The sequence below is a fragment of the Phacochoerus africanus genome, chromosome 8 (genome assembly GCF_016906955.1).
Source record: "Phacochoerus africanus isolate WHEZ1 chromosome 8, ROS_Pafr_v1, whole genome shotgun sequence".
NCBI lineage: Eukaryota > Metazoa > Chordata > Mammalia > Artiodactyla > Suidae > Phacochoerus > Phacochoerus africanus.
Window position 1 is genome coordinate 134,221,167 of NC_062551.1, and position 26,428 is coordinate 134,247,594.

Consider the following 26,428-nt stretch of genomic DNA (forward strand, 5'->3'; position numbering starts at 1 on the left):
CACAGCCCTAAAAAAAAAAAAAAAAGGAAAACTTAGACTCAATATTTATATTCTCAATGTTGGTTCACCTTGACAGTCCCTCGGTGTTTATTTTTCTTGCATTCCAGTACTTCTCTTCTTTTCAGTGTTTCTATTTCCTTCCTAAGGGTATCCCATGCTACCCCTTCAAAGAGAGTAAGACATTTCATCTTGAATCTCATTTTGCATCTGGCAAATCCTTCCTCTGCCCAGATTTTTACTGACCCAACCATGGAAAAGGATGAGTTATGCCCCTATAGATGGTGGATCTTCAATCATCTTCAGTCTCTCCCAAGCAAAAATGGCTTGCTTTTCTCCCTGGATTACATGGAGACAAACATACCTTACATATTGGACCTGTTGCTCCCACCATCTATATCATACCCATCCTGGCTGCCACTCTAATTTGGTTCCCAATATCAACTTTGCCCTATGCTCCATATTAATGACCATTCTATTCCTGGAACTTTTTTAAAGATTCCATACATATCTTCCAATGAATCATGGCTCCTGCACATTCATTTGAGCACAGCTTCACCTGAAGTTTTGCTTTCAGAAATATTCCTTTTCCCATAATGATCCCTAAGGAATTTTTGTCCTTATTATACCCAGGACTTCCCCCCAAAGATAATAATTCTGATTATAAGTAAATTAGTCTGCTTCAATACAGGTAAATATTAAGCCAAACATATTCATTTAAAAAAAATTTTAAATTTGAGGAAGAGTTAAGAGAAATAAAAAAAAAGTAAGAAAAAAGTGAAATCTGGAGTTCCCTGGTGGTGCAATGGGTTAAGGATCCAGCATTGTCACTGCTGTAGCTCGGGTCACTGCTACCTCATGGTTTCAATCCCTAGCCCGGGAACTTCTGTGTGCAGTAGGGATGGCCAAAAAGAAAAAGGAAAAGAAAGAGAGAAAAAGAAAAGAAAGAATAAAAACCTATTTTCTGGGATTCTTTTTTTTTTCTTTCTCTTTATTAATAGTCTTAACTTCTTCAGCTAACCTGAGAGTATTGGTATAAGACAACTTTGTTATTGACTCACACTATTAACTTTTTTTGATCACTCTACTTTTGAAACATGGCTAGGATGGTATGGAATCCAATTAATGAAAATCAGACACGGGTTCATTAGAAGAAAAACTTTATATCCACGGAAACAAAATTAAGTCTTTAAGAAATACTTGTTCTTGGAGTTCCCGTCGTGGTGCAGTGGTTAACGAATCCGATCAGGAACCATGACTTTGCGGGTTCGATCCCTAGCCTTGCTCAGTGGGTTAAGGATCCGGCGTTGCCATGAGCTGTGGTGTAGGTTGCAGATGCGGCTTGGATCCCGCATTGATGTGGCTGTGGTGTGGGCCGGTGGCTGCAGCTCCGATTCGACCCCTAGCCTGGGAACCTCCATATGCCACGGGAGCGGCCCCAGAAAAGGCAAAAAGACAAAAAAAAAAAGAAAGAAAAAGAAAAAGAAAAGAAATCCTTGTTCTTTTTAATTAACCTAAATTCATATTTTCATCCAGAGATAAATGAAACATTCTCCCTCCTTTATTTCTCTCCATCATTTCATTTCATTCTCTCCTGGTTTTCCTTTCTATAAGGAGAAATTTTTTCAAATACACATTATCACTCTGGGGAGTTTGAGAAGGATGCTTAATAGCAGTTATGCTTGCTTCCTGCCAGGCACTATGTTTGTTCTTGTGAATACAAAGATAAGTGAAATCCACACCCTGCTTCTTAAATAACTCACAATTTATTTTAAAAAGTAAATGTAGCCATTTTATAGTCAATGTGATTTGTACTCACATAGAGTTTTAAATTAAATGTTATAGACAAATAAGGGAATAGCTGATTTTGCTGAGATTTAGAAAGATGTCGCAGAAATGAAATTGTAAATAGTGCAGAAATACAGAGGGTGGTTTTCAGTAGGGCGTATCTTGGCTCACTACTGCTCAGGGTTGGTCTTTGCATTTGAGTTATGATGATCCCAAAAGGAACCTTCAGTTAGATGCTCTCAGGGACCGAAGGCAAAACATGAATGGAAGCAGAGTTTCAAAGAGGCTGTCAGCTACCCCGGTTTGGGCCAAGTATCTGGATCCAGGCAATTGACATCTCATGCAGAGCTGGAACATTCCTGCAATTGCATCTAAAAACAAAACAAAGCACATGTTGTACTGTGGCTGACAGGACTAGAACAGTCACATGGACACCATCCATCCAACTGAGGTATAGTGTAGAGTTTTTCAAAAAGCACTGGTGCTTTATGAGAGGAACATAAAGGCGCCAGATCACCTGTTCACTCAAGAGGCAAATCCTCTAAGAAGTCATCTGCAGCCCGAGTCATCTGCTTCAGTGCAGAGAGTATCAGAATGTCCTGTAAAGGGTCCATCTCCCGCTCTGAAGCATAATTTTCTACCACCAAGATGTTAGACTTAGGAATGCCTAGCATCATGTTAACATCCCTTACCTGTGGAAAAATGAATTTAATAAGCATTAAGTCTTTATCTGAAAATTGACTAAATTTAAATATAATTCAAGAAAGAAACAGAAATGGCAATACCTTAATATTTTCTGAATATAATTATATTTCAGAAAAATTATTATTTTAAAGTGGGATGTAAACTTGAATCAATGAGACAATTGATCCATTTATCCATTGACCTGTGAATTAATAGTATACACACACACACACACATAACTCTATTATAATACTCTCTAGTTGCAAAAAGTATTCTTTACCTGGCTTTTATAAATCATAGATTCACTCATCTGTAAGAAGTTGTCTTGAAGAACTTCATTGCAATTATTCACTTTAGTAAGCAAGGCTACCTGTGAGACACCTATATCAAGTAGACAAAACAGTTATTTTATATCATAAACAGCAATGTGTTAACAAGGTAATTAAATGTGTGAAAACAGCTCTCTAGGGTGATTTTAAGATTAGGAGAATGAAATATCCCCAAGAAACCTCAATACAGGACCTGAAGTTTTTCTAACAGGAGAATTGATCTTTCCCTTCCAACATGAGAGATCATTTCTAAGTGCAATTAAACTCAGACTAAGTTGCAACGAGCTACTATCCCAGTCAAGTCATGTGTTTTAAAGTGGCCAGTGGGTAAAAAGTGGTTGCTGGATCTTGAAGACTTAAAAAGGAACCCCACGAAAGAGAGAAAGCAAAGAGAGTTGTGTGTCAACATTTATAAAAATGTACACTGATTCCAGAGTTCTACTAAGGACCTCTTTTCTACTCTCTCAAACCACAGAGGTCAGATGAACAAATCACACTCAGCTTCTCACTTTACTAACAACTGCTTCCCAGGAAGGGCAGAGGAGATACCCCTACAGACCCCAAGAACATAAAAAGAATAATAAGAAAATACTATTAACAAACTCTAGGTGCATAAATTTGACAACTTCCACGAAATAGACTAAAATTATACACTACAAACTATCACAACTCATAAAACATGAAACAGATCATTTTCATAGCTCTGTAACTATACTAAAACTGAATTTGTGGTTTTAAAATCTTCTGAAAAAGAAATCTCCAGGCCCAGATGGTTTTATTGGAGAATTCTACCAGCCACTTCAAGAGAAATTAATGTTGACTCTATAAATCTCTTCCAGAAAAAGAAGGAGGAAAGGATACTTCTAGACTCATTTTACCAGTATTACCCTGAGACCAAAAACTGACAGATCACAGAAATTAAAAAAAGACCAAAATCATCATAAATATAGATGCAAAAATTCTTAATAAAATATTATCAAATAGGATTCAGCATTACATAAAATATTTCTGCACCATGAACACATGGTCCTTTTCTAAGGAGACAAAGCTGGCCCTAGCTTGAAATCCACTCAATATAATCCATGACACAAACTAAAGAGGAAAAAAAAATCCCATGATCATATCAAGCTATGGAGAAAAAATATTTGGCAAAATTCAATACCCATTCATGACTTTTTAAAAAGCTCTCAGAGAAGTAGAAATAAAGAACTTCCTCCACTACTTAATAAAGAGCAACTACAAAAAATCTATAGCTCACATCATGATGAAACACTGAAGACCAAATACAAGACAAAGTACCTGCTCTCATCACTACTATTCAACAAAGTACTGAAAGTCCTAGCCAGGAAAATAAGATAAGCAAAGGAAATGAAAGGCATACAAATTGAAAAGAAAGAAATGAAATTGTGCTCACTTGAGATGGCATGAAATCCTGAGAATTCAGCAAAAAATCTTCCTAAAATGAATAAGCGAATTCGAGCAATGTCACAGGAAACAAGATCTGAATGCATAATTCTATGGTGAATTTATACACTAGCAATAAGCATGTGGCAACCAAAATTACACATATGATACCATTTAGAAGCAGTCAAAAATTAAGTACTTAAGTATAAATCTAATAAAACACATACAAGATTTGGATGCTGAAAACTGTAGAGCCTGACCAAAAAAAAAAAAAATCAAAGATCTGAAAAAATGGAGATACACGCTATGTTTATGAATTAGAAACAGTAAAGATGTCAATTCTTCCAAAATTGATATACAGGTTTAATGTAATTACTATCAATATCCCATCAAGGTTATTTTTTGTAGAAATAGACAAGGTAGTTCTAAAACTTCCCTGGAAATGTAAAGGAACTAGAATAGCTAAAACAGTTTTGAAAAATAAGAAGAAAGTGGGAGGAATCATTTTACCTAATTTAAGATCTATATTTTTTTTATTATAGAGTAACAGTAATAAAGACTGTGTGGTGCTGGTGGAAGAATGAACACATAGATCAATGGAACAGAATAGAGAGTACAGAAATAGATGTACACAGCTGATTTTTTATAATAGTGCAAAAGCAATTCAGTGGAGAAATGAGCATCTTTTCCACAGATGATGCTGAAGCAATTGGACATCCATTAGCAAAAATAAAATAAAATAAAAGGAAATGAAATAAAATAATAAAATAAAATAACTTTGACACATCACATCTTTTACAGAAAGTGATTCAAAATGAATGATATATTTAAATGTAAAACATAAGACTATAAAATGTTTCAAAGAAACCTGAAAATATTGGGGGATTTAAAGCTTGGTGAAGAGTTTTCTACACAAAATGAAAAACATGATCCTCAAAAGAAAAAATTGATAAATTGGAGCTCACCAACATTTTTGAATTTTGTTTTGTGAAAGGCTCCATTAAGGTAAAGACAACTGAGCACTGGGAGAAACCATTTGCAAACCATATATCTGACAATTGATTCATACCTATAATTTATGGATCTCTTAAAACTCAACAGTAAGAACTAGAGAGTCCAAAGAGAAAATAGCCCAAAGGCATGAAGAGATATTTCACTAAAGAAGACATACACAAACAAATAAGTACATTAAAAGATATTCAATTTAATTAGTCATTAGGACAACACAAATTAAGATCATGATGAGCTATCACTGTACACCAATTAGAAGTTACATTTTTTTAAAAAAAAATAGCAATAATGCCAAATGCTACCAAGAACGCAGAGAAACTGCATCTCTCATCTATTGCTGGTAAAAACATGAAATGTGCAGTAATTCTGAAGAGTGGTTTGGTGATTCCTTTAAACATTAATTACACACCTAGCATAAGAGCAGCAATCACACTCCTGGGGAATTATCCCAGAGGAATGAAAACTTATGTTCACAAAAACCTATACATTAATATTCAAAGGAGTTTTATTGACAATGGCCAAAAACCAGAGGTAATCAAAAAGCTGTTTGATAAAGAATAGTTTAAAAACTGTAGAATATCTATACCATGGATTACTACTCAACAACAAAAAGGAATGAACAACTGATACACATAACAATTTTGACAGAACAAAAAGGATATTAAGCTGAGTGAAAAAAGCCAGTCTCAAGCCAGACCTATCCTTCGATTCCATTTGTACAACATTATCAAAATGACAGAATTATGGAGATGGATAAAAGATTAGTCGCTGCCAAAAATTAAGAAGGGTGGGCAACAAGTTTGACAATCTGGAAGAAATGGACAATTTTCTAGAATCTTACAGCCTGCCAAAACTGAATCAAGTAGAAACAGACCAACTGAACAGACCGATCACTAGAAATGAAATTGAAGAGGTCATAAAATCACTCCCTACAAATAAAGGTCCAGGACCCGATGGCTTCACAGGTGAATTCTATCAAACATATAAAGAGGAATTGGTGCCCAGCCTCCTTAAACTCTTTCAAAAGGTTGAAGAAGAAGGAATACTCCCAAAGACATTCTAGGCTGCCACCATCACCCTCATTCCAAAACCAGACAGAGATACCACCAAAAAAGAAAACTATCGCCCAATATCATTGATGAATATAGATGCAAAAATTCTCAACAAAATCTTAGCCAACCGAATCCAACAACATACCAAAAAAATTATACACCATGACCAGGTTGGGTTCATCCCAGGTTCACAAGGATGGTTCAACATACACAAATCAATCAGCATCATACACCACAGTAACAAAAAAAAAGTCAAAAATCATATGATCATCTCAATAGACACAGAAAAAGCATTTGACAAAGTCCAACATCCATTCATGATCAAGACCCTCGCCAAAGTGGGTATAGAAGGAACATTCCTGAATATAATCAAAGCCATTTATGAGAAACCCACAGCAAATATAATCCTCAATGGGGAAAAACTGAAAGCCTTCTCACTCAAATCTGGAACAAGACAGGGATGCCCACTCTCACCACTGCTCTTCAACATCGTTTTGGAAGTCCTAGACACAGCAATTAGGCAAACAAAAGAAATAAAAGGCATCCATTTAGGAAGAGAAGAGATAAAACTGTCACTGTATGCAGATGACAGATACTATACATAGAAAACCCGAAGGACTCAACCCCAAAACTCCTTGAACTGATTCATAAATTCAGCAAAGTAGCAGGATATAAGATTAACATTCAGAAGTCAGTTGCATTTCTGTATACCAGCAATGAAATATTAGAAAAGGAATACAAAAATATAATACCTTTTGAAATTGCACCTCACAAAATCAAATACCTCGGAATATACCTGACCAAGGAGGTAAAGGACCTATATGCCGAGAACTATAAAACTTTAATCAAAGAAATCAAAGAAGATGGAAAGAAATGGAAAGATATTCCATGTTCCTGGATTGGAAAAATCAATATTGTAAAAATGGCATAATACCCAAAGCAATCTACAGATTCAATGCAATCCCTATCAAATTACCCAGGACATTTTTCACAGAACTAGAACAAACAATCCAAACATTTATATGGAACAACAAAAGACCCAGAATCGCCAAAGCAATCCTGAGAAACAAAAACCAAGCAGGAGGCATAACTCTCCCAGACTTCAAGAAATACTACAAAGCCACAGTCATCAAAACAGTGTGGTACTGGTATCAAAACAGACAGACAGACCAATGGAACAGAAGAGAGAATCCGGAAATAAACCCTGACACCTATGGTCAATTAATCTTTGACAAGGGAGGCAAGAACATCAAATGGGAAAAAGAAAGTCTATTCAGCAAGCATTGCTGGGAAACCTGGACAGTGGCATGCAAAGCAATGAAACTAGAACACACCCTCACACCATGCACCAATATAAACTCCAAATGGCTGAAAGACTTAAATATACGACAGGATACCATCAAACTCCTAGAAGAAAACATAGGCAAAACACTCTCTGACATCAACATCATGAATATTTTCTCAGGTCAGTCTCCCAAAGCAATAGAAATAAGAGCAAAAATAAACCCATGGGACCTCATCAAACTGACAAGCTTTTGCACAGCAAAGGAAACCCAAAAGAAAACAAAAAGACAACTTACAGAATGGGAGAAAATAGTTTCAAATGATGCAACCGACAAGGGCTTAATCTCTAGAATATATAAACAACTTATACAACCCAACAGCAAAAAGCCAATCAATCAATGGAAAAATGGGCAAAAGACCTGAATAGACATTTCTCCAAAGAAGATATACAGATGGCCAACAAACACATGAAAAAATGCTCAACATTGCTGGTTATAAGAGAAATGCAAATCAAAACTACCATGAGATATCACCTCACACCAGTCAGAATGGCCATCATTAATAAATCCACAAATAACAAGTGCTGGACGGGCTGTGGAGAAAAGGGAACCCTCCTGCACTGTTGGTGGGAATGTCAACTGGTACAGCCACTATGGAGAACAGTTTGGAGATACCTTAGAAATCTATACATAGAACTTCCATATGACCCCGCAATCCCACTCTTGGGCATCTATCCGGACAAAACTCTACTTAAAAGAGACACGTGCACCTGCATGTTCATTGCAGCACTACTCACAATAGCCAAGACATGGAAACAACCCAAAAGTCCATCGACAGAGGATTGGATTCGGAAGAGGTTTTATATATACACAATGGAATACTACTCAGCCATCAAAAAGAATGACATAATGCCATTTGCAGCAACATGGATGGAGCTAGAGAATCTCATCCTGAGTGAAATGAGCCAGGAAGACAAAGACAAATACCATATGATATCACTTATAACTGGAATCTAATATCCAGCACAAATGAACATCTCCTTAGAAAAGAAAATCATGGACTTGGAGAAGAGACTTGTGGCTGCCTGATGGGAGGGGGAGGGAGTGGGAGGGATCGGGAGCTTGGGCTTATCAGACACAACTTAGAATAGGTTTACAAGGAGATCCTGCTGAATAGCATTGAGAACTTTGTCTAGATACTCATATTGCAACAGAAGAAAGGCTGGGGAAAAAATGTAATTGTAATGTATACATGTAAGGATAACCTGACCCCCTTGCTGTACAGTGGGAAAATAAAAAAAAAAAAAGAAAAGAAGGGTGGAGGATGAGGGGGTCACCATGACAAAGACCTCTGTGGTGATGAAGAAGTTCTGGACCTTGGATTGCAGCAGTGGTGACATGAATCTACACATGTGGCAAAATGGCAGAGCAATACCCACATTCTAAGAGTGTAAATCTAGTTTTAATCCTTCTGGTCTGGTCACATAATGTGGGGAGGTGACTCCCTTATCACACCACAGGAAAATCACACATAAAAAAAAAATCTGGAGTTCCCATCGTGGCGCAGTGGAAACGAATCCAACTAGGAACCATGAGGTTGCGGGTTTGATCCCTGGCCTCCCTAGGTGGGTTAAGGATCTGGCGTTGTCATGAGCTGGGGTGTAGGTTGCAGACACCACTCAGATCTGGTGTTGCTGTGGCTCTGGCATAGGCTGGAGGCTACAGGTCCGGTTAGACCCCTAGCCTGGGAGCATCCATATGCACTGGTGTGGCCCTTGAAAAATAATTTTTTTTTTTAATTCTATGCCTTTCTTGTCTTTATGGACTAAAGTCTAGGGCTCAGGACTTTTCTTTCTGTAAAGCCTATCGATGGTCTCTGTTATTACCACCAACTAACCCAAAGCTTGGGAAATTGTATGAAGCAGACGTGCTCTTTTTTGCAATTTCCTGTGAATATATTATGATTTCAACATAAAGCTTTTTTGATAAGTACAATGACACTTACCATATTTTAATACTTCTTTTTGAACTTGTTTGACTTTTGCCAACATTTGAAAGGAGAGGTTGTCAATAGAGTTGATATCAAAGACATAAGCCACACAGTGAATCCTGTGATTCAGCGATGGAGAGGTGATGAAAGTAGGATGCCTGGGTGTAATTGGCTTTTGGGGATTAAACTGTTATAGAAATATGCAAGAACATTTAGAGAGTCTCTTTGGAATTCTTTCTGATAAAATTCATGTTTCAAACATGACCAACACACACCTCCACCCCAAAACTTCCCCAGATATTCCATCCCCAGATTCACTAGTAGCACCTTTCATACGTCCTCTCCACATCCACCATAGTGCCATTATATCTTTTTTATAAAACAATCCACTCCATTGCTTTGGCAAAAATGACAATTATCCATAACTTAATTATCCATACTGAAAATATTTCCAAAAAGTACAATATTTTAAAATTTTTTTATTTTTTAATTAAAGTGTGGTTGATGTACAATGCTGTGCCAATTTCTGCTATAGAGCATAGTGACCCATTCATAACAATATATACATTCTTTTCCTCACACTATTTTCCACCATGTTCTATCCTAAGAGACTGGCTATAGTTCCCTGTGCTATATACTAGGACCTTATGGTCTATCCATTCTAAATGATACAGTTTGCATGTACTAACCCCAAACTCCCAGTCCCTCCCACTTCCTCCTCCCTCCCCCTTGGCAACCATAAGTCTGCTCTGTATGTCTGTGAGTCCATTTCTGTTTTGTAGATAGATTCATTTGTGCCATATTTTAGATTCCACGTATAAGTGATATCATATAATATTTGTCTTTCCCTTTCTGACTCACTTCACTTAGTATGAGAATTTCTAATTGCATCCATGTTGCTGCAAATGTCATTAGTTTTTTTGTTTTTTTTTAATGGACGAGTACCAGTGTTTTTTAAAAAAGCTAATTTCAAATCCCCAGTCTCCAGAAAAAGATACTAATATTATTTGTTACCATTTAAGACTCCTATTAAGCATTTTGCATACTTAAATGGACAAATGAATAGAAAGAAAAGGCAAGAGGAAAAAATATATTAAAAATGCCATGTAAACTAAAATATTATACTTTCTTTTAATTTTACACGAGAAAAAGAAACAAAAGTGAAACAGAAGAAATACAAATCTTCAAATTAACGTCTCCTTACCACAAGACAATAATCATTCCAAGATTAAGAAAATAATTGCAAAACCTAATGCAAGGCTAAGATCCCTATTTTTTTTAACTAAGTCACGGAATCTAAGTATTTTAGTGAAGCCTGAGCACTTTCAATGTAATGTCACCCTTCAACAAAAAAGAGGTTGTCTCAATATTTTGCCTAAGTGATCAAAAAAAAAAAATGCAAGCTACCACTTCCCCATTTTACTACTATTTTATCTACTTTCCTTACACGAATACTTACTAATTTAAACACAGTATTATTAGTTGGGGTTGAAACCACTTTAATGACAGTTGAAACTGCCTTATGAAGTGAAAGATCAACCAAAAGCACTGATGAAAATGATTTGAAATGTTTTAGACATTGGAGTATTCTTACCTGATATCTGTCGGGCATGCAGCCTTTTAAGATGTGCGGTATGTCATCCACGCATAATCCTACACCGTCTTTCTCACTCAGCCCCATGGAGTCACATAACATAAATGGCAGAGATTTGCCATCTTTTCCATCTTTAATAGAATATATCCTATACTGTAAAGCAAAACACATCAACAATAAAAGCTTATTCTTCAACTATCCTTCAAGACATGACAGAACAGAGGCTGTTTGATATTTTACAACTTTGGTCCTCAGATGTTTTGATTTCAGGATCAATTTAGACAGCTTAAAAATTATTGAGGATCCCAAAGATATTTTATTTATGGGTTTATATCTGTTGATGTGTAGCATACTAGAAATTAAAATCAAAGAAGTTGACCATTTCTTCAATCCTTTAAAAATACAATTACGAATCTGTTAATGTTACTCAAACTAACAATTCTATGAAAAAATATTTTCAAAAGATTAGGAAGGAATGGGATTGCTTTACTTTTTTGCAATTCTCTTTCATGTTTGAATTAATAGAAGTCAGCTGGATACTCATATTTGCCTCTGCTTTCAATCTGTTGTAATATATTGTTTGATTTAGGGAGTTCCCATCATGGCTCAGTGGAAATGAACCCAACTAGTATCCATGAAAATGCAGTTTCAATCCCTGGCTTCACTCAGAGAGTTAAGGATCCGGCATTATCATGAGCTCTGGTGTAGGTCGCAGACGTGGCTTGGATCCCTAGTTGCTGTGGCTGTGGTGTAGGCCAGCAGCTGCAGCTCTGATTCATCCCTAGCCTGGGAACTTCCATATGCCACAGGTACAGCCCTAAAAAGTAAAAAAAAAAATAGTTTGATTTAAAGTATATGAAGAAATGAGACAAAGATGGTGGAGTAAGACATGGCACTCACCTCCCACAAACACATTAAAAAAAAATCTACATGTAGAACAATTCGGAATGGCCATCATTAGTAAGCCTACAAATAACAAATGCTGGAGAGGGTGTGGAGAAAAGGAAACCCTCCTACACAGTTAGTAGGAATGTAAACTGGTACAACCTCTATGGAAAACAGCATGCTGGTACCTCAGAAAACTAAGCATAGAACTACCATATGATCCAGCAGTCCTACTCCTGGGCATATACATGGACAAAATTTTCATTGAAAAAAATATATGCACCCCTGTGTTCATTGCAGCACTATTCACAATAGTTAAGACAAGGAAACAACCTAAATGTCCTTCAACAGCTGAATGGATTAAGAAGATGTGGTACATATACACAATGGAATATTACTCGGACATAAAAAAGAACAAAAAATGCCATTTGCAGAAACATAAATGGAACTGGAAACTCTCAAGTGAAGTAAGTCAGAAAGAGAAAGACAAATACCATATGATATCACTTATATCTGGAATCTAATATATGGCACAAATGAACCTATCTACAGAAAAGAAACAGACTCATGGCCATGGAGAACAGACCTGTCGTTGTCAGGGGGGAGGGGAAGGGAGTGGGATAGACTGGGAGTTTGCAGTTAGTAGATACAAACTAGTGCATTTGGAGTAGATAAGCAATGTGATCCTACTATATAGCACAGGGAATTATATCTAATTACTTGTGATGGAACATGATAGAGGATAATGCAAAAAAAAGAATATATACATATATATATATACACACACACATACACATGTGACTGGGTCACTTTACCGTACAGCAGAAATTGACAGACATTGTAAATCAACCATGATTAAAATTTTTTTAAGGTTTATGAAGGAAATCTGGCCTCACAAGCATTCAAGTAATAGGAAAGGAGGAAATATTTAACAGCTTTCAGAGAATCGTGGACGTGAGTCATTAATAGTACATCAAAGCTAAACAAGTGATAATTTCTCAAAGGTGAGCTGCAATGTGAAATCTGCGATGTTTTCCTACTATTACATTAAGTTCATTGGTTTAATGAACACTTTGAACATATCTTTTTTCATGCACTATTTTGTAACCTGATGCATTGGTCATTTGAAAGTACTGGTTCACTGGCTTATCTAGATTTCCAAATATTGGCACATTTTATTGTTTAATATTAAAATATCATATTTGTTAACACTATCATTAATCTCATCAGATAAATCTTTGAGTGCTGAGCAGTTATCAAGCTCTAAGTGATGGATACAAGTTTCCCAAAGTTCTAATTTTTTCCTTAAAAGCTGAAATATTATCATTGACAACACTGCTGGTTGTTTTCCTTGGAGCGATAGGCTCACTTTGTGCATTTCCCCAAAATACATCTCTCAAATATCCAAGGATGAGTAAGCAAGTCTTTCAGTTGTCTCTTCAATTAAAAAGTTCACATCTCAACTCATTCACACTGGTGCCTTTTCTGGACAATCACCATATTTTGATATGGACTAGGAGCACTTTATATCCACTTCCCATTTCATAACACAAAATTTTTAAATGATATGTTCACGATTTTTTAAACAAAATCAATCATTCTTACTGATTCGTAAAGGACATTCTTAAGTGAAACTGGCATCTTGTTTGTTTTTACTGCAAGCTCAGTGGTAGGGAAGATTACAGGGACTGTAGTGGTGTTTGTGCCATTGCTTGATTCATGCTAAGGTGTCAAAAGGTAAAATCATATTTGTTTGATCAGTTCAAATATCAATACTCTAGAAACAGCAAAAAGCATCTTAACCTTATTGTAAAAACAGTATTAGGCAGTTCCCATTGTAGCACAGCAGAAATGAATCAGGCTAGTATCCATGAGGAGGCTGGTTCAATCCTGGGTCTCTCTCAGTGGGTTAAGGATCCAGTGTTGCCGTGAGCTGTGGTGTAGATCGCAGATGCGTCTCAGACCTGGAGTTGCTGCAGCTGTGGCCTAGCTCTGATTCGACCCCTAGCCTGGGAACTTCCATATGCCACGAATGCAGCCCTAAAGCAATAACTAACTAACTAACTAAATAACTAACTAAATAAATAAAAATAGTGTTGTTACTATATAAAATTAAAAGTTACTATGTAAAATTAAAAGTTAAGTTACTATATAAAAATAGTGTTAACTAACTAAATAAATAAAAATATTGTTAAGTTCACAGATCCCCTAAAATAGTCTTAGGGATTGTCAAGGGTCCACAAACCTCATTAAGCAACTACTTAAACAACTACTTAAGCAACTCATTAAGCAACTACTCAAACAAAACTTCTTTGGGTGTGTCTAGACACACTCAATCTGATCCCAGGACTATTTTTCAGGAGGACTCTGAAAAATTGTTATGTATTGGATCAAATTCACTTTCAACATGGATACAGTTATGGAAGATTTGGGAAGAATTACAAAGAAAAGGATTTCTCGGAGACACTAGACAAGAATTTAATTACAGTTTTCCCACTGCAAATCCGAAAGTGAAGAATCCATCTATAACCTACTGTAATTTGTAAGAGAGTCAAAAGCTCCCATTGCTCCAACAGATGCCTGGGAACAATCCTACTGGAGATTTTGATTTAAGGGAATGGAGTTTACTGGTACCTCATAATGAAAGGAATTACATGAAGCATCAGTGTTATATACTTAAAATACACTGTAAAATGTCAAGAGCAATAGGACTTTTCTAATTTTTGTTTAAGGCTGCATCCACGGCATATGGAAGTTCCTGGGCTAGGGGTTGAGTCAGGGCTATAGTTGCTGACCTAGCCACAGCCACAGCAATGCTAGATCCAAGTTACATCTGTGACCTACACCACAGCTCATGGCAATGCCAGATCCTTAACCCACTGAGCAAGGCCAGGGATCAAACCCACGTCCTCATGGATACTAGTCGGATTCATTACCGCTGAGCCACAGTGGGAATTCCCATTTGTAATTTCATTAGCCATTAATCTGTTTCCTTTACGACTTCAGTTCTTCAGAGCGAAGGGTCTCTGAGCAACAAAATATTCCATTTCTCTCACAAATACTCTATCCTGTTTTCCTTCAGCGGATGTAGTATTTGCATTCTATTCAGAGTTCAGGATCTACATAGTCTCTTAACGTGATACCTTTGTAGTTTTCAGCATCTATCACATTGAATTGTACTTATTTATTACCTATTGGTCTCTGATATCCCTGAGTAAAGGGACCAAGAATCATCTGCATTTAGGTCTCTATGGCAACACAATATTTAGCAAACATATACATTTGCATCAATGCTTAATGTACTGAATTGCTGTTGCATTATCTTGCCATGGCTCCTTAGGCTAAGCTGATATATCATAACAGAGCCACTCAAGTGGATAGAATCTAGCCAACATCAAGAAATAAGATGTGATTCTTGAAAGTCCCAGAAAATGCTTTCAGTTATTGAATGTGACACAAAACTAAAATGAGCCATAACATCATATGCTAAATTTTGCATTGACAATGTACAGCATACTCCCAATCAAAAGATAACATATTTAACTGTGGCAATCATAGTAAAACATATCTTAATTATGAAATTTTCCATTCATTCCCTTTATTTTTTTCTTCAATTGTATGGTAATATTGATAAGTATAGGATGGAAGAAAGTTTCTAGATAAGTATTGCACTATAATTGGTAGATCTTTAGGGTAACAGTTTAAAAATTGATATTAGTACTTATTTCCTTAAATATATTTATTTACGAATAAAATATCTTTATAGGAGCAGCAATAAGTTGATTTCCCTTTGAAAACTGATGCAGCCAACTAAATTGCTGTTTTGCTTTTCATGGTCATTTCTCATAAAATGATCTTATATAATATAAAAATATTGCAATACATACTTTTATTTTTTTTTTATTACAAAAAAGAGAAAAGAGCGTCAATCCAGGCAAAACCATGTGGGACATGAGTAAAAATATATATCAAATAAAAAGGACAGAGATTTCCACAAAGCTTTTTTATAATGTAATGTTTTTATAAATACCAAAAAGCATTCCTCCTATAACTGCTTTTGCTTTCATAAAAATGGAAAGCTTCTTTGTATAATATGACTCAGTGCGGGCAATTCTGATTCAATTTTTCTTCGTGTTCTACATCTGATTTAGCATTTAATTTTTTATAGATTAGGAGAGGTTCATGTATTGAAAAAAATGCCAAAGAAATGAACAAGCCTAATAATTGTAATCTATAAAACAAAATCCTTGGGAAATCCTGAAATAACTTACCTTTTCAGTAATGCTGCTGAAATTAGACCCCACTATGGCCTGGCGAGTCAAATGGCCTCGGAAAATGGACTTCACTGCATTGAAAAAACTGGACTTTCCAGACCCAACTGGACCCAACAAGAGAATACGGATTTCTGAAACCAAGTCTGCGTAGGGCCTGTAGGCTCTGAGTTCTGCTAGGAGACTATCTCTGTGCCTGTAAAAATGCTATAGTTAAATATAGCAGCCAGACTTCCATAAGGAACAATAAATTCTCCTGGAGCTTCTTTTTTTCTCTCTAAAGGAGTATGTTTTAATTACTTATTATTTTAATATTAATATTTTCTATCATATAACTTGAAAGCATCTAAGGTTATATATTTTGTGCTTGAAGAAAATGCACTTATCTATATATAAGTTCAACATTAACCAGCAACCAAATTATTGTTAAATTATTAGTCTTAGACTATATAAATCTATTAAGAAATAATAATAAAACTAAAGATGAATTTTCAGTAACAGTATTACTTTAAGGAGAAATAAAAATAAAATATATGCAATGCAGGTATTTTTATAAACTGGGGAGAGGGAACTTGGGTTTTATTTAATTTTCTGAAGTTCCCCCCAAACTTTATTCTCAAGGAAAGGATTCAGAAGAAGTATCTAAAATGGTCATCTTGACTATGTCTGGAAAACATCAAAGCTAACAGGGCCAAAATGAAACATGAAGTCAAATCATCATCAGGTAGATCTTAAAAGTTTCGGGTTCATAGTGGTTCCAGTTTGTTGTTCTAAATTGTCTTGAACACATCATGTCAAGAACACTATAACTGATTTTTATCACTCTGAGTGACGTGATTTTTAATTTTACTATTTAATTGTCAATGCCATTTATATAGTTGATCTAAATGAAATGAGTAAGAGATAATCCAAGGAAATAACTTACGGTGTGGCTCTTGCTATCCTATTTATGTAGCCTGGTTCATCCTTAATTCCTAAAGGAAATAAACAGAACTTAATAATTTTTAAATTGTCTGATTAAGTGTGGCCAATTCTACCTTCTAAATAGGACATTGGGTCTTCTTGCATAACCCAGCTGAGCTGCTCACTTGGAAATTAGGGTTGGCAGCATAATGAGATGAAGTGGAATGAAAATTATCTTCTTTGCATATTAACTCACTCAGAAATTCTCACATAACTATGCCTAGAGATCTTAGGGCTGACCCCAAAAGTGTCACTTGTCAAAATAGACCTGCTCTGATAGTGAGGCCTCTCTCTCTCTCTCCCCTCTCCTTGTACCTCTCCATCTTCATCTCCATTTCCATCCCCATATCTCCACTCATACTTCTCAACTTACTATGATCTAAGCTGCCTATTCTTCCTGGGTAATAAGCTCATACTCTTTGCGTCGCCCAGGTTTCATTTTAGATTTTATGAAAGGGAAATTTATGGCATGAAATTTGATTGTTTGTCTCATTTTTTCCTTGTTTATATAGATTAATTATTACCTACCAAACACAAAGACTAGAAACAGAATGAAGGATTATCTACTTTAACATACCTTCAACTCGAAAAACTTCATATTCTGTATATTGGGACTTAAAGTCATATGTTAGTCCTAATTTTTCTCCTAACAAACGAGGTATAAAGATGTTTTGAGTATTTGAATGTAGTGAAACATACTGAACCTGAGAAAAATTAAATCTCAGTTTGTTATCAATTAAGTCCACTGTTGAATTTAAAAATGCAGCTGTCATTTCCATTATTTTGTTCTTTTGAAATGATAAAAGGAAAGAAGTAGTTGGCTTTTTCAAATGTTCAGACATTTCAGGATAACTCTCAAGCACAAGGATCCCAAAAACATTATTGGGAAGATAAACCATTAATATAGTGGATCCCTGACAACTGCACTTATTAAGCATAGTTCCAAAGCTCTTTCCATGGACACTAGATTTATAAAGAAGTCTCAAGGAAACATTTCCAAGCAGCTTTTGCAGACTTTTTTCTTCATTCCATGTCAATCTGGGTGTCACTTCCATTGTTCCGTATCTAGTGGAAAAAAAATTAATAGTTTGAGAGAGTAATTTAGCACTGTGGTTTAAACATAACTAAGCCTTGTTCAAATCATTAAAAGGTTGAATGGTTGACAGTAAAACGGACTTCAAAAAAAGAAGCTTCTGGACTTAAAAACATATATCTGAAATTAAAAATTGAAAGATACATTTAACTGATGATTAAACACACTTAAAAGGAAGAATTAGCTGGAAGAAAGAATATCAAACTGAAGCAATGGGACAAAAAGAAGAGGAAAAAGAACAAAGGATAAAAGATACTAGCGGGTACATAAAATTAACTAACATATGTAAAATGGGAATCGAAGAGAGAGAGAAATAAAGAATACAGCAGATGTTAAAGTAGTCCTAAAAAACTCAAAAAGCAAGTAAATCTCAAGACATTTCAAAGCACTATAATTTTGAAAAATATAAGCTAGAAATAGAAAAAAAAGAATAAAATAAATCCTCCGGTACATTGGATCCTACACCATGACCAAATGGGATTTATCCCTGGGATACAATAATGGCGCAACATACAAAAAATCAATAAATGTAATACAACAATGCAATAATAGAATGAAGAATAAAAATCTCATAATCATCTAGGTAGATGCAGAAAAAACGTTTGACGAAATTCAACACCATCTGACCATAAAAATGCTCACAGAACTAGAAATAGAAAGACATTAACTTATAAGTTCATATATTAAAGCATATAGCTCTTTCTCTAAGATCAAGAACAAAGCAAGATTGTTCAGTCTTACCACTTCTTTTCGACATGGTACTAGAAGTCCTAACCAGAGAAATTAGGCCGGAAAAATAATAATAATAACCATCCAAATCAGAGAGGAAGAAATAAAATTATTTCTATTCGCAGATGACATGATCTTAAATGTGGAAAACCCTAAAGATTACACACACACACACACACACACACACACACACACACACACGGTTGTTAAAAGTAATAAAAGTCAGTAAAGTTGCAAATGCAAAATCAACATACAAAAAACAGCTGCACTTCTACACACTAAAAATATACTATTTGAAAAGTAATTAGGGAAATAATTCCCATTTATAATAGTATCAAAAAACATAAAATACTTAGAAAAAAACTTAACAAGAAGGCAAAAAAAAAACTATAAAATACTGTTGAAAGAAATTAGCAAAGATACAAAAGAAAGACATCCCATGTTTATGGATTGGAACATTTAAAACTGTTAAAATGTCCATACTACCCAAAGTGATCTACAGATTCGATGTAATGATTAAGAACTTAAATAATAATAACATTAAAAGAAAAAAAAGAACTTAGAGCCTATTCACCACATTAAGATTGCTAAATACAAGGTCAACATGTTAAAATTAACAATGTTTCTTATACCAACAATAAACAGTTTTACATAATAACTTTTTAAAGTACCATTTACAACAGTATAAAAAATTCTAGCAATACGTCTAAAGATCCATATTCAGTGTGTACAAGACCTCTATACAGAAAACTATAAAAAAAAATAATTGAGTATTTCACTCATGACAAGACCATGACATAATTATATATTAAATAATTCAATATTATAATCCATAACAGGATTAAGGTTTTTATAAAATTTATATGGAAATTACACCTTGATTGAAGCCTTGCAGAGGACCCAATTAAGCCATGCCCAACTCCTGATCCACAGAGACTGTACAATAATAAAGGTGTGTTGTGCGAAGGTCCTACCTTGGGAATGATTTGTTCTGCCACATTGAAAACTAGTATAATATAATGTGATAGAGTTAAATAATGACCTTGGGTTAGGGAAGAGGTTTTTCCAAATGTTCTCTGTTCATGACACATTTAATATCTCAGTAATTTTCATATAACACCATTAAGCCAAAAGAAATGCCTAATCATTCAATTTATTGAGTAGTTAGAACCAAACAAATTAATAAATATTTGTCTTAACAACCTAGTAGCTTTTAAAAAATACAACCTAAACAGCAAGAAAAGATAGTATATTTTTTCCCTTCCTAAATAAAAATGATCACTCACTAATGAAATGTGTGGGTTTACTGGGCATTGCACAATTTCTGTAAACTTGTAATGAGATCAGCCATCACTAACCTTATTTCCTATTTCCTATTGATTTTTGCAAGGTACTTGTTTTCTATTACACCAACCTCAAAAGCCCAGTTTTATAAAAATAAGACATCTTTGAAAAAAATGTAAGTAATTAATATTGAAAATGTGAACTACCTCTACTTAGTAGCTCAAGAAGTATCCAACAGACGTCTTTGTAAATCTCTCAAAAATGTTAAAATATCCCTTAGTCCTCCTGTGAATTTGATATACTTATACCTTGGAAACTGTAGGATTAGGGATGATTACCAAGAATACAAAAAGCACTAAATATGAAAGAAAAATTTGATTAAAAATTGTATTACACTAAAATTTGAAACTTCTGCCCATTGAAAGACACAGATCAAAAAAGCCAGAGAGGCACATTTATGCGAAAGAAAACATTTTTATAACACATTTGACTAACCGTCAAATACCCACATTAAGAATACATCTCTGTGTGTGTACACTACAGATATAAATCAATTTTTAAAAGACAATGTAATAGAAAAATGAGTAAGTAATTTTAAGATACTTCACACATTGCCAAAAAATATGAGAATAAAGTAAACCTTATTAGCAATCAGAGAAATGTAAATTAAAACACTAAAATATCAAGAATTTATATAATTTTAAAAGGCTAGCAATATCAATTGTGAGTGAGGACTTGAAGAATTGGGAATTTTCATGCACTAGTGAGGTGCTTACAACTCTTCAATATGTATATACTCTACAATCTACCAATTCCACTCTTAGAAATTCCACTCCAACCATAATGAGCACATGTACATACAAAGACACATACAAGAATTTTTAGCACTGCACTGCTATAACATCCCAACATTGGAAAAAGCCTAAGTATCCATCAACAGTCATAGAGTAGAACACTACATAATAATAAAAATAAATAGCTACATGCAATGGAAATGAATCTCTCAATTACTTCATTAAGAAAAAGAAGCCAGAACCCAAAGGATACATAATGTGCAATACTATTTATATAAAGTTTAAAACAGGCAAAAATCATCTGTGACACTAGAAGTCAGAAGAGTTGTTACCTTTGAGGGGAAAGATAGGGTAGGGGTTAGAAGTGGGTAGGGTGGCTGATCGTGTTCTATATATTCACCTGGTTGGTGGTCTATGGCTGTTTGCTTTGTGATGATTCATTGAGCTGTACACAGAAGATACATGAGCTTTTCCATATGTGTAATAAAAATAGTCCATAATAAAAATATTGTGTTTTTGTTAAGAGAAACAAAGAAAAGAATGTGGCACTTCAATATGCATCGAGCAGATATTTTGGAGGAAGAAATGTCTTCCTCCAAGACGTTGGAGGAAGAAAATTAGTTATGCATAAAAAACAATGGCTGAATTATTTTTCAGAACTCAGCATAGAGCAAAAGGGTACTCCAGGTACTACGCAAGATTATTAAAAATAAGTCCATACCTAGATATGTCATTATCTGCATCATCTGGATAATTATACCAGGATCAATAAAAAGAATTCTTAAAAATGACCTCCAAAAGAATAATAATCAGAATGTAAACAGAACTATTGACAGCAACAATAGATCCTATAGCACAACAGATGAATACATTCAAACTGTTGAGGGAAAAATAATTTCAACCCAGAATTTATTACAGAAATAATGTTATTGAAAGAAGAGACCAGAATTATGGAATGACATTCTCAAGCACATGACTAAGATCATTTGCCCATATATAGACCTCCTCTAAAATTATCTTTAGCTACAAAGATAGTGAATCAAGTATTCTTATACCCAAAAATTACCCAATTAGAAATTATAGATAGTGGATTTTTCTTAAAAAACAAACAAACAGGAGTTCCCGTCATGGCGCAGTGGTTAACAAATCCGACTAAGAACCATGAGGTTGTGGGTTTGATCCCTGGCCTTGCTCAGTGGGTTGGGGATCCCACGTTGCTGTGAGCTGTGGTGTAGGTTGCAGACACGGCTCGGATCCTGCGTTGCTGTGGCTCTGGCGTGGGCCAGTGGCTGCGGCTCCGATTTGACCCCTAGCCTGGGAACCTCCATATGCCGCTGAGCAGCCCAAGAAATGGCAAAAGCCAAACAAACAAACAAACAAACAAAAAACAAACCCTCATTGGCAAAAGCAGCAGATAAAATAATGTACCTAGGAGTGGTTTTGTTGTTGTTGTTGTTTTAACAACTGCACCTGTAGCATATGGAAGTTCCCTGGCCAGGAGTCCAATCAGAGCTGCAGCTCTAGGCCTACACCACAGGCACAGCCATACCAGATCCAACCTGCATCTGTGACTTACGCTGCACATTGTAGCAACACCAGATCCTTAACCACTGAGTAAGGCCAGGGGTCAAACCCGTACCCTCACAGAGACAATGTCAGGTCCTTAACCCACTGAGCCACAATGGGAACTCCCCTAGGAGTAATATTTTTTAATGATGCAAACAACTTCTGAAGAGATAATTACATGAAGAATTTTATAAAGAAAATGAAAAATAACCCAAATAAATGAAGAGCTATCCAATTTTCTTGGGTGAGAAAAACCTTCTTCAAAATGTGTCAATTCCTCTAAAACTTATCTTTAAATTCAGTGCAAGCTCGATCAAGAACATTCTTTCCACTGAAGGTAAGAAGATGAGCGAGAAGTTCACATGATCTTACGAGGAGTAAAAATAGCCAAGATAGTTTTGAAGAAAAGCAAGTTGAGAATTATATAAAATTATAACAACTAGAAGATTGTGACAGTGGCACTAAGGTAGCCAAGAGCCCTGAGAATGACCAGCTTTCATAGCCTGTGTCCAGTGAAACAAAGCTTAGAGCCAAGTTTACACGCAGAAGTTTGATTGCGAGGTGCAATTCCAGAGAAATAAAACATGAGGTAAAGCAGAAAGTTAAACTGAGAAAGTCTTAAACCAAATTCCAAGTTGTCACAGCTGAGTCTTCAGCTTTGAAGACAAGTGGATAGCTCCACAGAAAAAAAATTTTAATTAAATCGTATCATCCTCATAATCCCATAACATCCTCAAAAGTAAATTCCAGTTGGTGTCAAGCCCTAAATGTGAAAAGTTTTAGAAGGAGAGGAGTTCCCTGGTGGCTTAGCAATTAAGGATTCGGCATTGTCATTGCTATGGCTAGAGAGCAGTCCCTGACCTGAGAACTTCCGCATGCCACAGACAAGGCCAAAAAAAAAAAAAAAAAAAAAAATTCTTGCTCATTGGAAAAGTATTACAAGGAAATCCTGGAAAGTATCATTGTGACCTTTGCATTAGGAAGGATTTCTAAAGTAAGATACTAAAACTACAAACTGTAAAGGAAAGATAAAATTGACTACATTAAAACTTAAAAAGTACTTACAATAAAAGATACAAAAGTAGACTTTAAAACATACATATCCTATAAATATTATTCAACATATATAAAGAATTTCTTTTAAAAAATAAGAAAACCTCACACAACCTGAAAAAATTAGTCCAAGTATGTGATGAGAAAATTCACAAATGAAGCAACTCAAATGGGCTATAAACCTATGAAAAAATATTCAAGCATTCTAGTGACAAGGAACTGTAAATTAAATAATAGTAGGATATCATTTCACATCAAACATCCAGTGATACTAATAGTTGACCAGGATATAGAGATTCAGAGTATTTACATTGTCCTAATGGGCATGTATCATTTTGGAAAGTAAGCATATTCATAGCAGCATTGTATATGGTGACATTAGAAGAGTTGATGTACAGGAGTTCCCGTCATGGTGCAGGTGAGATGAATCCGACTAGGAGCCATGAGGTTTCGGGTTTGATCCCTGGCCTTGCTCAGTGGGTTAAGGATCTGGCATTGCTGTGAGCCGTGGTGTAGGTCAGAGGCCACTCGGACCTGGCGTTGCTATGGCTCTGGCATAGGCCGGTGGCAACAGCTCTGATTGGACCCTTAGCCTGGGAGCCTCCATATGCTGCCGGTGCAGTCCTTAAAAAAAAAAAAAAAGAAAAAAAAAGAGTTGAGGTACAAATTTTGGCATATTTATACAATGAGATACTAAAGAGCATTCAAGTGACTGAACTAGACCTATTTGTATCAACATGGATAAAGCTCAGAGTTGATCTTGACTGGAGAAAAACAAGTTGAGAATGATATTATTAGTATGATACCATATATAAACTGTTAACATACAAAGCAGAGGTCATATTTAGATACATACACATGGTAAAAGCATAAAAACATGCAAGACAATAATTTATACAAAAGCCTGGACAGCGTTTTTCCCTCTAGGAAGGAGGCAAAAACAAGAGAACATTAGGAGAGACTCATAGATAATGTCACACCAGTTCACAACACTTTTGTTTTTAAGGGGGAAATAACTATTCTAATTAAATAAAGCAAATCATTTTAAAAACTCTGATAGGACTGTATAAGATTACAGTAGAGTTCATTTTTTCTCTGCAGTTTCCTGTGTTGGAAACATTCACTAAAAAACAAAACAAAGAGGAAAGTGTGATCATTATTAGTGATTTCACTCTGTTTTCCAAGAAAGAACAAGCAACTTTCTTCACTGCACAACTAGGAGACATTGCCTGGTGGGGAAGTCACTTACCTGTTTTCAGAGTTGGATGGGGCGTAAATGGAATATTCTCTGCTCCGATTTATGGAGCAGCCACGGTTTGGTGATGGTTCGGCTGAGATCAGGGCTGCCTGTTTCAAAGAAAGGAAAGTGAAACTCAAAGTGACAAACATATCACAACACAGCACGCCCTCTACTGATAAGTTTCCTTTTCTTTCTTTTTTTTTTTTTCCTGTCTTTTTTTGCCTTTTCTAGGGCCGCTCCCGAAGAATATAGAGGTTCCCAGGCTAGGGTCTGAATTGGAGCTATAGCTGCTGATCTACAACACAGCCACAGCAACGCCAGATCTGAGCCGTGTCTTCAACCTACACCACAGCTCACTGCAACACTGGATCCTTAACCCACTGAGTGAGGCCAGGGATTGAACCTGCAACCTCATGGTTCCTAATCAGATTCATTTCTGCTGCGCCACAATGGGAACTTCTTTCTTCTTTTTTTTTTTATCTTTTATTTATATATATATTTTTTTCTACTGTACAGCATGGTGACCCAGTTACACTTATTATGTATACATTCTTTTTTCTCACATTACGTGTTCCATCATAAGTGACTAGACAGAGTTCCCAGTGCTACACAGCAGGATCTCATTACAAATCCATCCCAAAGGCAACAGTCTGCATCTATTTACCCCAAGCTCCAGTCCCTCCCACTCCTCCCCTTCCCCCTTGGCAACCACAAGTCTATTCTCCAAGTCCATGATTTTCTTTTCTGTGAAAGTTTCCTTTGTGCTATATATTATATTTCAGATATAAGTGTTATCATATGGTATTTGTCTTTTTCTTTCTGATTTACTTCACTCAGGATGAGAGTCTCTATTTCCATCCATGCTGCTGCAAATGGCATTATTTTGTTCTTTTTTATGGCCAAGTAGTATCCCATTGTGTATATATACCACATCTTCCTGATGCAGTCATCTTATCAGTGGACATTTGGGTTGATTCCATGATTGGCTATTGTGAATAGTGCTGCAATGAACATGCAGGTGCATGTGTCTTTTTCAAGGAAACTCTTGTACGCATATATGCCCAAGAGTGGGATTGCTAGGTCATATGGTAGTTCTATGTATAGTTTTCTAAGGTGCCTCCATACTGTTCTCCATAGTGGTTGTACCAGCTTACATTCCCACCAACAGCGCAGGAGGGTTCCCTTTTCCCTACACCCCCTCCAGCATTTGTTATTTGTGGACGAATTAATGATGGCCATTCTGACTGGTGTGAGGTGGTATCTCATGGTACTTTTGATTTGCATTTCTCTAATAATCAGTGATGTTGAGCATTGTTTCAAGTGCTTGTTGGCCATCTGTATATCTTGCTTGGAGAAATGTCTATTTAGGTCTTTTGCCCATTTTTCAATTGGGTTATTGGTTTTTTGCTGTTAAGATG

At 35.6% G+C, this 26,428-nt stretch overlaps 1 protein-coding gene across 1 annotated transcript; it reads right to left on the reverse strand.

Annotated features, from left to right (window-relative positions):
- Nucleotides 1–1,744: 1,744 nt before the first annotated feature.
- IFI44L (interferon induced protein 44 like) lies at nucleotides 1,745–25,137 on the reverse strand. The gene is made up of 9 exons (XM_047794294.1): nucleotides 25,020–25,137; nucleotides 17,829–18,316; nucleotides 17,214–17,262; nucleotides 16,289–16,484; nucleotides 11,133–11,285; nucleotides 9,554–9,725; nucleotides 2,750–2,850; nucleotides 2,303–2,477; nucleotides 1,745–2,156 (listed from the first exon to the last, which is right to left on the reverse strand). Exons 2-8 carry the CDS (start codon nucleotides 18,304–18,306, stop codon nucleotides 2,307–2,309), a joined length of 1,320 nt encoding a protein of 439 aa, XP_047650250.1. The 5' UTR covers nucleotides 18,307–18,316; nucleotides 25,020–25,137; the 3' UTR covers nucleotides 1,745–2,156; nucleotides 2,303–2,306.
- Between the last annotated feature and the right edge of the window lie 1,291 nt (nucleotides 25,138–26,428).

What these genes read in the sequence shown, in the direction of transcription:
- IFI44L (XM_047794294.1), bottom strand. Translation starts at nt 18,306, where the DNA reads ATGGAAGTGACACCCAGATTGACATGGAATGAAGAAAAAAGTCTGCAA. An exon ending in GCATGCCCGACAGATATCAG is followed by an intron (nt 9,726 to 11,132) that starts GTAAGAATACTC and finishes TTTCTATAACAG; the next exon opens with TTTAATCCCCAAAAGCCAAT. An exon ending in AAAAGAAGTATTAAAATATG is followed by an intron (nt 2,851 to 9,553) that starts GTAAGTGTCATT and finishes TACTTGATATAG; the next exon opens with GTGTCTCACAGGTAGCCTTG.